Source organism: Kogia breviceps, chromosome 18, assembly GCF_026419965.1.
Source record: "Kogia breviceps isolate mKogBre1 chromosome 18, mKogBre1 haplotype 1, whole genome shotgun sequence".
NCBI classification, from domain to species: Eukaryota; Metazoa; Chordata; class Mammalia; order Artiodactyla; family Physeteridae; genus Kogia; species Kogia breviceps.
The window spans coordinates 44,163,683-44,174,922 of record NC_081327.1 but is presented as its reverse complement, the minus strand read 5'-3'; the positions used below and the strand labels follow the sequence as shown (position 1 = coordinate 44,174,922).

Here is an 11,240-nt window from a genome sequence, read left to right as displayed (position 1 = left end):
ATGATGGCCACGCCTCAGGGCTGTGTTTGGGAACCCCCAGAATTTACTGGAGTAGACAGATATCAGGGTCCTTGTGGGGTCAGGGTGAGGGGGCTGGGCCCAGTCCTATTTACGTGACCCGGCCCCAGGGAGAGGAGTTCGTTTTCCCACCAGAGGGGGGCGCTGGGGACGCCCGGTTGGACAGCCTGCACAGTACTCTCCCGGGTACTCCTGGGCGTCGCTCTCCGGCCCGGGGCCGTGACGCAATCTCCCCGCGCCGGGGGGCGGTACGCGCTTGACGCCATCTTCGGGCGCCCGTCTGGGGGGGCGTTGGGTGTGGGGCGGCTCCGGGGCCGGGGATGGCGGCGGCCGCCGTTGCGGCGGCTCCGGGACCAGCGGGAGGAGCCCGGGGAGCGCCGTGAGATGGGCCGGTGAGTGTCGCCGGGAGTGGAGGACGCCGAGTCGGCCTCACTGGGGCCAAGCAGGCCTGGACTCGGAGCTCTGGAGGAAGTGGCCCCCCAGAGCCCGTTGCCCCGCGGACCGAGGGAGCGAAAGAGGCCGCGCCTAGACCCCCGATCGCTTCTCACCGGCCCGGCCCAGAGAGAGGCCTCAGGTTCCTGCTCCCCCGCGACTGTGTCCTGGCGGGCCGGGGTGTCCGAGTCCTCGGGGCGGGAAGGGGCCCCCAAACAAGGAAGCAGCGCCTGCGGGGCCTCGCCCTTATCCCTCTGCTTGAAAGGTCGACCCCCCACTCTCTAAATGCAGAGTTTCCAATTTCGGGCTCTACCCCTTTTGGGGCAAGGATTGCGGGATCAAGGGAAGCTATAACCCCTGTCTCTTCTAAGCTCCTGTCTTTCTGGCGGGCGCACCTCTCGCCCTCAGCGAATTCGAGTCTGAGGGTGGGTTCACCCTCTTGATTCCGGGCTGTGCTGCCAGCGCTGGCAGCTCTCCGGAATGGCCCTCCTTTCCCGTTAGCTCGGTTGGGGTCACAAGCTGCGTCTTCCTCTGGAGAAATCCTCATTGAGCCTCTTCAGAGGCCGAAGTTTCAGATTCCGAAATGTGTTTTGCGTTGTGGGAACTTAGTGCACAGGTTTGGCTCTTTGTTATTCCTGCAGACCTTTTGCCTCTTTCAGTCCTTTTATTAGCCTGTGTTTGGCTAACCCCCCTGTGACCTAGAGGCAGGTTTTCTTTAATGCTTTAGTTGTGAGAAGCAAGTATCATTCTGAAATTGAAGTTGTGACCCCATTTTCTGTTGGGAATGAGAGAAATCTAACTGCTTTAATGACACTGGAACTGCTGGCAAAGAAGGGATGCAAGACATGTGCCCACTGTGTAAATTTTTGTTTATGGAACCAAGAATTTTCTTTCCACCTTGTTTTCCTATCTTGTCACTTTTTTCTTTTTGTACATCTGCACCTTGCTGATCTTAAGAGAGAAGTGTCTTCAGTTTGGTTTGAGGCTTGCAGTGTTCTTTAGGACTTGGACAGCACAGTGGGTAGTAGTTTCTCTGAGTACTGGTCAGTAGTACTTTCTCTGTTTTTAGAGATTAAGGCTTTGTTCTTCAGTGCTTAATGTTTCTGGCATGTGTAGATTCAGATATTGACAGTTTAGCATGAGTTTTGTTTCCCACTGGTAGGCTACATGAGGACAAAGGGAATGTTTTCAGTTTCTGTCACACCTGATTCAGCACGTGGTACAAAGTTGTCACTTAGAAAATTTTACATACACACACACACACACACACACACACACACACACACAGGAGCCTGTTTTTTTTACCCTGGAAATCTGCTAATAAGGCTTCCCTTTGAGTGACTCCCCCTTGACCTCTTTTTCTGCCCCAGAAACATAAATAATTGTTCTTTTTCCTCTAGGGCCTCTTATCTCATTTAAATAACCTCCACATCTGTGTTTTCATCAGCCCTGAATAAAAGTGAAATCCGTGAGGCTGATTTTTCCTGCTTCCCTTTGTTCACATGGGGACAGTGTTGAGTCTTCCACTTTTATTTGTACATTTACCTGAAATTGGGATTGGAAGTAAATTTAACCTTTGGGGAATAGGTACAGGTAGAGAATGAAGAATATGATGTTAAGGAAAACAATGAAGTTTGTCACATGGAAATTTTTTCCAGCGATGTCGTCCTACAAATTAGAATTTAATGTGTTGTTACCTCTGGAGAAGAGTAGGAGGCAGGGACTCCTGGACTTTAATGTTTTTGTGGTTTTGGAATTACCTTTCTTGATGATCCTGGGGAGGATCAGAGGCTAGGTTCCTGCTTACTCTATTCCTATTTCTGTCTCCTAGGCTCCCAAGCCAGTGGGGAGGACACTGCTTCTTATTACAACTGCTCAGAAGCACCACTGGAAGCTCAGGTAATACAGGCGCTTTGGATACCTTGTTGTGGAAAAACATTTGGAATTCAGCAGTGGAAAAACAGAACAGAGTGTAATATCATAGAAATCTTATTTCAGATCCAAAGAACTGAAGCCTGATAGGAAGAAATAGGTGACAAATTTCGTATGTGCTGAAATGTTCAGACCAAAAAGATACTTAATGAAAATGGACAAAAGCATGTGTGAAAGATGATAGAGAAAGGGGAGAGAGAACTTTCTTATGAATCATATAGACCTGAGATAGCAATAAACAGGCATGTTTGGAGGAATAGAGCCAGAATTTTAAGAAGTGGTGACTAGAGCAGACATACAATGGAAAAGGAGCCATTGGCAAAAGAAAAGAGAATGGGAATGGACGGAGAAGACACATGGAAGGTGGTTAGTGGGAAGGAAAGAAGTCTTGCCAAACTAGGGAACACAAGTCTACGTGAGGTCAGAAGAGTTGTGTTGTTGCCCTTTGGAGAGGAGAAATAAATAAACTGTAGAAAACACCAGTACAATCACCCTCCCCATAGGGCCCACGTTTAAATGTAGTATTTCATGGGGTGAAGAAGATGCTTTCATAACATGTTTAGGGAACAACGTTTAAAAAAAAAAAAAAGACGTGCAGACCTCAGGACCTATTGACTGACCCCTGGGTCCTTGGGGTAGTGGTGATGTGAGGCAAAGGAGGATGAGCGTTTAGGCAGGCCTGGGGTGGGGGGGTGGGGATAGGTGAGATAATAATCCAAATTAGGCTTGGGAAAGGAAGCAAGGATGAGGTCATATGTTCAGGAAAGAAGATAGCACAGTAGTGTTTGGTGGCAAAAGGAGAAACTTAGGAAAAGGAGCCAGCAGCAAAGGCCATGTGTGCAAATCCCCCTTAAGGGAAAAGGCTTAGAATAGTCAAGGTCCCCATCAGAGAAACAGCTAATTGTGAAGCTGTTGGTTTCCCTGGGGTTGTGGAGCCCACAGGTTATTTATGCATTGTTGAATGCTTGTCCTTGTAGCTCTTTGTGGTTTCCGCGATTGTTTCTTTCATGTCCTAGGCTGGATCAGCGAGAAGGGTAGCATTCTTGTCTGCTCCTTTCTCATTCCTCTTTTTTTCCAGCAGTCCCCTTTGTTACATCTTCCTCCGTGGACACAGTTCCTGCTCTTTCCTTTGACTTGGTTTACCCCTAGGTTACTTTTCTTTGCCTCTGATTTGTTCCCTAGCAGATGTGGGCGCCCCAGCCAGCAGCAGAGAGGGGTGCAGGGGAGCCACAAAGAAGCCCCTTCTGATGCCCCAAGGAGCAAGCCGACCCCTTCCAGGCTCCAGGAACACCACAAAGCAATATGAAACCTGTTCATGAGAGGAGTCAGGAATGCCTTCCACCAAAGAAACGAGACCTCCCCGTGACCAGCGAGGATATGGGGAGAACTACCAGCTGCTCAACTAACCACACACCCTCCAGTGATGCCTCTGAATGGTCCCGAGGGGTGGTGGTGGCCGGGCAGAGCCAGGCAGGAGCCAGAGTCAGCCTGGGGGGTGATGGAGCTGAGGCCATCACTGGTCTGACGGTGGACCAGTATGGCATGCTGTATAAGGTGGCTGTGCCACCTGCCACCTTCTCCCCAACTGGCCTCCCGTCTGTGGTGAACATGAGCCCCTTGCCCCCCACATTTAATGTAGCGTCTTCACTGATTCAACATCCAGGAATCCACTATCCCCCAATCCACTATGCCCAGCTCCCATCCACCTCTCTGCAGTTTATCGGGTCTCCTTATAGCCTTCCCTATGCTGTGCCACCTAATTTCCTACCGAGTCCCCTCCTTTCTCCTTCTGCCAACCTCACCACCTCTCACCTTCCACACTTTGTGCCGTATGCCTCACTCCTGGCCGAAGGAGCCACTCCTCCCCCCCAGGCTTCATCCCCGGCCCGTTCATTCAACAAAGCCCCCTCTGCCACCTCCCCACCTGGGCAGTTGCCACATCACTCGAGTACTCAGCCACTGGACCTCGCTCCAGGCCGGATGCCCATTTATTATCAGATGTCCAGGCTACCTGCTGGGTACACCATGCATGAAACCCCTCCAGCAGGTGCCAGCCCAGTTCTTACCCCTCAGGAGGGCCAGTCTGCTCTGGAAGCAGCCGCTGCCAATGGACAGAGACAACGAGAGCGAAATTTAGTGAGACGGGAAAGCGAAGCCCTCGACTCCCCCAACAGCAAGGGTGAGGGCCAGGGACTGGTGCCAGTGGTAGAATGTGTGGTGGATGGACAGTTGTTTTCAGGTTCTCAGACTGCGCGGGTAGAGGTGGCAGTGCCAGCACACCGAGGGACCCCAGACACCGACCTCGAGGTCCAGCGGGTGGTTGGTGCTTTAGCTTCTCAGGACTACCGTGTGGTGGCAGCTCAGAGGAAGGGTGAGCCCAGCCCCCTCAACCTGTCCCATCATAACCCTGACCATCAGGGTGAGGGGCGAGGGTCAGCCAGGAACGCAGCAGAGATGGCCGAGAAAAATCAGGCTCGAGGGTTCTACCCTCAATCCCATCAGGAGCCCCTGAAACATAGACCTTTACCCAAAGCAATGGTTGTAGCCAATGGCAACCTGGTGCCCACTGGAACTGACCCAGGCCTGCTACCCATGGGCTCGGAGATCCTGGTGGCGTCAAGTTTGGACATGCAGGCCAGAGCCGCCTTCCCAGACAAGGAGTCAACGCCACCCCCCTTTACCTCTTCCCACTTGCCCTCCCATTTCATGAAAGGCGCCATCATCCAGCTGGCTACAGGGGAGCTGAAGCGGGTGGAGGACCTCCAGACCCAGGATTTTGTGCGCAGTGCCGAAGTGAGCGGGGGGCTGAAGATTGACTCTAGCACAGTCGTGGACATTCAGGAGAGCCAGTGGCCTGGATTTGTCATGCTGCATTTCGTGGTGGGTGAGCAGCAGAGCAAAGTGAGCATCGAGGTGCCCCCCGAGCACCCCTTCTTTGTATATGGCCAGGGTTGGTCCTCCTGCAGCCCCGGGCGGACTGCACAGCTCTTCTCTCTGCCCTGCCATCGGCTACAGGTGGGAGATGTCTGCATCTCTATCAGTTTACAGAGCTTGAACAGTCACTCAGTTTCTCAGTCCAGCTGTGCTCCCCCAGGCCAGCTGGCTCCTCCCCGAGAAAGGCCTGAGAGGACAGTCTTGGGACCCCGAGAGCAATGTGACAGTGATGGGAAAAGCCAGCCGTTAGGCGAGGGCTCCCGAATGGTAGAGCCCTTGCAGCCAGAGCCTGGTGCTCAGGCCTGCTGGCCAGCCCCGAGCTTCCAAAGATACGGCATGCAAGGGGAGGAGGCACGGGCTGCGCTGCTCCGTCCCTCTTTCATTCCACAGGAGGTAAAGCTGTCCATTGAAGGGCGTTCCAATGCAGGAAAATGAACCTCTCCCAGACCCGGACTGGGATGCTACCCCAGAGCTGGGCCTCACCGTGAGCAAGCAGAGGATTTGCACATGCCGAGCAGGGGATGGCTCTCTTGGCAGTGAGGTTAGTGGGGAAGAGGAGGCGTGAAGGCAGCCTCCCAAGGCAGGGTCTGTTGCCCATTACCCCATGGCATCTTTTCAGAACAGCCCCAGAGGGTGCTGTGATGGGGAGCAGCAGGCCTGGGCCAAGGAAGGAAGGAAGGGGGTGCACGCAGGATAAGAAACATTCCAAATATCAGGGCCTCCCTGTTCTTTCCTCCTCGTCCCTAGCTCCTGCAAGGAGAGGGTCAGGCTTTGGGAGCAGGTGCAGAGGGAGGGAGCAAAGAAAGAGCCAAAAATGATGATCCACAGCTTATAGTAGCAGTTCAGCTATCTGAAGTTTTTTTTTTTTCCTTTCCTTTTTGTGATGGGAGGGCAGGAGGCCCCATGCTTGGAAATAAGAGGGTTCCCACCCAGAACTCTTCTTTTGAGAGCTGTGCACTTTAAAGGGTAGTTTTGTTAACAGATGTCTAAGGCTGGGTGTGCAGGGGACTCTGCTTGATCCTCTGCTTCAGGCCTTTCCCATCTCTCCCCATCATTCCTCCCACAAGGCTTCTAGCATTAGGAGAGAGAAGCCGCTCCAGGGTTCAGAGTGAAGTACTGCCTTGGCGGGGACCCAGTCACGGGACTTTGGGAGAAAGACGCGATGGCCAGACTGACCGGGCTCTAGGCAGGGCTTCTGGAAAGGTAGCTGACCTAACAAGGCTCCTCCTACTCAGCATGCCAGACCCACTTTGAAATTGTACTGAATCTCTAGTTGGTAATGGTGACTTGAAAGAACCAGTGGACCCTTTTCCCTCGGCCCCTACACCCGGTCCTCTGTCTGTCTTTGTTGTGCCTAAGTGCCTGCACTGCCCCCCCCCTTCCGCTGACCTAACCTGTCTGCATGGTGTCTTGACCTGGGCCTATTTGTAGCTGCACTGCCTTTCCCCTCTGCAAAACTGGTTTTGTCCACTCTGACCAAGACCTCTAGTTTTTGGTGTGTAGGGGTCTCTCTGGTTTCCCTTTCAGTTCTATTCTCTATTTTTAAAAACTCAGAATCATGTCCTCTCCTCTTCTGCAGCTGAACCAGTTGGTGGAGAAAGGAATGGAACTATGCCCCGGGTTGGGACCAGTACAGCTGGCTGGGCAGTGCCCATCCTTGCGTTTTTACAGAGTCCCTCCCATCTTACTCCACTCCTTCTCCCAGCATTCAGGCTTCTCCAGGCTGTCTCCTCCCATAACCAGCTCCAAGGTTTGGGGATACTCTTTTTTTTAAAATTTTGGCCACACCATGTGGCATGTGGGATCTTAGTTCCCTGACCAGGGACTGAACCTGGGCCCTCAGCAGTGAAAGTGCAGAGTCCTAACCACTGGACCACCAGGGAATTCCCTGGAATAGTCTTGATAATGTTTCAATACCTGAAAAGTCTCCTAGATTCCATTTCATGGTGGAGTATTCCTCTGCAAAGAGTATTTTCAATCTTAGTTGCATTTGCCCCCTGTGTCTTAAGCCCACCTTTTTTCACGACTTTCAGCATCACCTCGGACTGTGGGATTCCAGTGGGTGTTGAGAATTAGGCTTTCCCCATCAGCTTTCAGGTGGGTGGGTGGGTTTTTTGTTTGTTTTTTTGGGGTCTTTAGACTCTTGAACAACTCAGGGTATTGTCCACTCAGCTCTCTTATGAGGCTTCTCCTGGGGTATGACCCTGGCATTTCCTTTCAAGATGGACTGGCCAAGGCCCAGCCTGTTGTCAGGGGTCCCAAACCTCTGAGGTCTGATCTCTGCTCTGTCAAAGACTTTAGGCAAGTCTGTGACCTCTCGGTCTTTCACTTCCTCCCCAGCTGCCAAATGGGGATAAATAATCTTACCTACCTCCTGGGGGGAGGGGGAGTTCTGAGAATGGAGTCCTTCTTAGTGTTCAGGTGCTAAAGGTTGTTCTCCTCGGGTAACAAAGTGACTGAGACTGGCTTGTTTGCTGCAAGCCCTACACTCCACTGTTTCATTCCTTGAGAGCAGTTACCTGGTCAGTCAGCTTTTGGAGGCCCGTCCAGAGGAAGCTGCTGACCTGACCACAAGTATGTAAGTCTCCAGTTCACCTCAGAACCAAATACCAACCATGTCTGGTGAACACTCAACCTTGTACACATTTGGGATCATGTCTTTTCCCTTCTCTGTCCCCATTCTCTCTGAATGCTGCTTTCTCTGGCTTGTTTCCCACAGTTGGGGGCCTGTGGGGCTGAGTCTCGAGGAATCCTCTCAGAGGACGGCCCTCGGAGAAGGCCTTGTTTCTGGCTGTTCCATGAGCAATTCATTCCTAGTTTCTCATGCACGGGTTTCTCAGAAACATCCTTCCTCATTAGGAAGGCTCATCAACTGAATATAGCGACAGGCACACAGTGGACACTAAAGAAATATCCACCAAGGGTACCAACCGAGCTTCCTCCTTATGGGAGCAAACCTATATCTAACCAGATACAGGCCAAGTAGTTTAAATACAAGAAACCCTCACTTCCCAGCCTGGTAACTTCCCCTTAATCCTGGAAAGAGAAAATCTTGTGCACCTTGGCAAGTTGGGCCCTGAACTTTCTGCTGCTGTTCCTCTTCTGTCTCCTGCTGGTGAAGCAACACCGGCACTGCCTCTAATACTGTGCCATGCATATGTAATATATTAATACTTGATTTTGTTGAGCTGCAGAGGTGTCTTTTGTAAAGTATGGTCTCCCAGGGAAAGCAGCTCTGTGCTCTAAATCTTGGTCAGAGCTGAGGCATTCCCCTTACCTTTTCCCTATGTTTCAGTCTTTTCTTCCAGGCATGAGGAATGAGAGTAACCTATGGTGTGTCCATTCTTCCTTTTAAAGATTTCATAAGTGTTATTATAAGAGACCTAAGAGCAGTTTTGAGACAGCATTTTGGTGGAAAGCTGTCAGCTTTTGTGGGAGTGGGCAGTTAAAGAAGGCCAATGTCATTAGTAGGACAGTCCCAGAGCTTCGGGGTAGAAAGGAAGATGGCTAACTCCGGCATTAAACAGAAATGCCTATACCAGTTTGGGAGTAGGGAAACCAGATGAAGGACGGTAATACATCCAAGTCTTGGATCATCATTCCTATCAAGATTAGTGTACACAGAGGAGGGGGAGTGGCATGGGGGAAGGGGAGACTGGGAGGTCAGAGCTGAGCACTCGTACCCAAGGGGGAGGGACCCCAGTAGATCTGGACTGACCCTTCTACACTCTTGGTCCTGGTTGGTCATAACACCAAGGGCTTTGGTCTGTGCTGCTTTGCCACTGCTGCTGTCTACTCACTGTCCTGCTTGCTGCCCTTTATAGCTCTGTGTGTTTGTGTCTTTGGCCACATAGGTGAAATCCAGGCATCCTGTCCATCCTTACATGTGCAAGGGTTACTTTATAACAAAGTCATCTTGAGTAGGGATAGTATGAAATGCTGCTGGTGGGCTGGTGAATCCAAAGGGATATGGCTTCAGTGCTTGTTGGGAGCCCTTTGGCTCCAAATATCTGACTCTCTTGAGGGAGAGACAAGCAGGTCCTATAAGTGGGTGTTTTCTTTGTATTAACTTCTTTCCTTTATGATATCTTGTGTCCTGTTTTAAAAATTAAATGATGGGGAACCAGATTAGGGCCTGTGTCAGCATCCCAGGGAGGTTCATCTGGCTCCAGTTAAATGGATTCTGGGGTTGGGGGAGCGTTTGAAGTTTGAAATAGACCCTCAGGTGGGGTTTAGTTTTATTTTTACCACTGGGCGCCATAGAAGATGCACAGGGTGGTGGTATGATTTAAACCTGCAACAAGCAGGCATGTTGAAGAGTTGAGTGATCACACTGGAGATAAAGGGTGGATGTGGGTTCACTGGGCAAGGGCTTGGGTCCATTGGAGTAAAGATAACCAGATTGGTTGAATTGGCCATGGGAGATTAAGTCACAGTCTTAAAAGCAAAGCAAATAGAGCAGAGGCCACGTTTTAGGGAGACTTCTTGGCCTCCTAGGGCTAAGTTTACTAAACCACACTGAAGCTACAATACTTTCCAGATGGGAAAAAGTGTACACTACAGTTGAAGAGCTGAACCGCGTTAGGTTGGATGTTGACCAGGAACCTGTTAGCCCTTTGCCGGGAAGCCTTCACCCTCCAGCTTCCCTGGGAGAGGGAAGGCCTCCCACATTATGCAATAATAAAATAAGCATCTGGGTCCTTGCAGCTGTCAGTTGCTCTTTCAACTCTAGGATCCATCTTTGGGCCAGAATCCTGGTCTGGGCCTAGGATGACACTGGCCCTTGAGATGCTAGAGTTGACTGCACTCTCTCCTTAACCTGCGGACTATGCACAGTGCCTGGGGCGGAAGGAGGAGAGGTGGTGCGGTTTACCCTGCTGAGCCTCCCCAGCAGGAACAGTAGTAATAAATGCACTTTTCACACTAAGGTTTCTTTATTCGTTCTCCTGTTAAGCCTAGCTCCTCCCCTGGTAGACTGCAAATTCAAAGTCTGTGTGATCCCCCAAGCCATTCTGCTGCAAATGCCCAGCAGTGAAGATGGCCTCAAACTGGGTTCCTGTCTACAGTGTGTGTGGCGGCAGCCCGTGTGCCTTTACCTATTGTCAAACTTTCAAGCATTTATTTCTGTCTTTATGACTGTCATGGGGACTGAGGTTCTTCAGAGAGTGAGAGAGAGAGCGCGAGTGTGAGCAAGCTGATGACACAGTGGTTGTACACCCACTCCCCAGACAGGGAGTCTGCACATTGTTGTGAGCTGTGAGTGGTTAGTGCATTGCTGATGTTGCTGAAGGCAGGGTTCATCCCTCATTTGCGTGACACTCGCATTCAAGAGAAGCTTGTGTCGGGGAAGAGACTGACAGCACTCGTGGCAAACTTGAAGTATTAAAAATAAGGCTGTCCCCTACAACCTTCCTAGTCACACACAGGATCCCTGTAGCCAAAACAGTATATGTTCCAGCTGCAGAGAGCAGACTGCTCTCAGCTTGCACAGCACCTTAGGGGAGGGAAGAATATATGGATAGGGAATGGGGTGGAGAAAGGATGGAAATGTTGTCATCCAGGTGGCTTTAGGGTCCTCAGGAGTAGTAGAGAAGGACGGCACTGGGGAGGTCTGATGGATGGATCTGATTTGTGTAGGAGTTCCCTGTAGATAAATTACTGATCCCCCAACTACTATCCCCAGTATGTAATGGCTAAATTAATATGTAATCAACTGCATTGTATCTAAAGCCTTAGAACTAGTCAGGTGCTCCCCCCACCCGATACCATTTCTTACCCTCTAATCCTACCTGATCTTTAACAAAGCATTAATAATTCTAAGGATAATCTCTATTTTGTTGTGCTTTTTTGTAACTGTTTTAAATAAATCAATTTGTACTGTATATTTGTACTTTTGTGAGATCCTTTTTGCTGTTTTACCATTT

At 50.7% G+C, this 11,240-nt stretch overlaps 1 protein-coding gene across 2 annotated transcripts; it reads left to right on the top strand.

Moving 5' to 3' along the window:
• The first annotated feature begins 289 nt into the window (after positions 1-289).
• ATXN1L (ataxin 1 like) lies at positions 290-11,198 on the top strand. Of its 2 annotated transcripts, none has more exons than XM_059043946.2 (3): positions 290-410; positions 2,282-2,349; positions 3,568-11,198. In XM_059043946.2, the coding sequence occupies exon 3, from the start codon at positions 3,685-3,687 to the stop codon at positions 5,749-5,751; it is 2,067 nt and encodes a 688-aa protein (XP_058899929.1). In that variant the 5' UTR covers positions 290-410; positions 2,282-2,349; positions 3,568-3,684; the 3' UTR covers positions 5,752-11,198. The 2 variants fall into 2 exon arrangements, with proteins under 2 accessions (XP_058899929.1, XP_058899930.1); XM_059043947.2 differs by having other exon boundaries at positions 303-410; positions 3,565-11,198.
• The last annotated feature ends 42 nt before the right edge of the window (positions 11,199-11,240 follow it).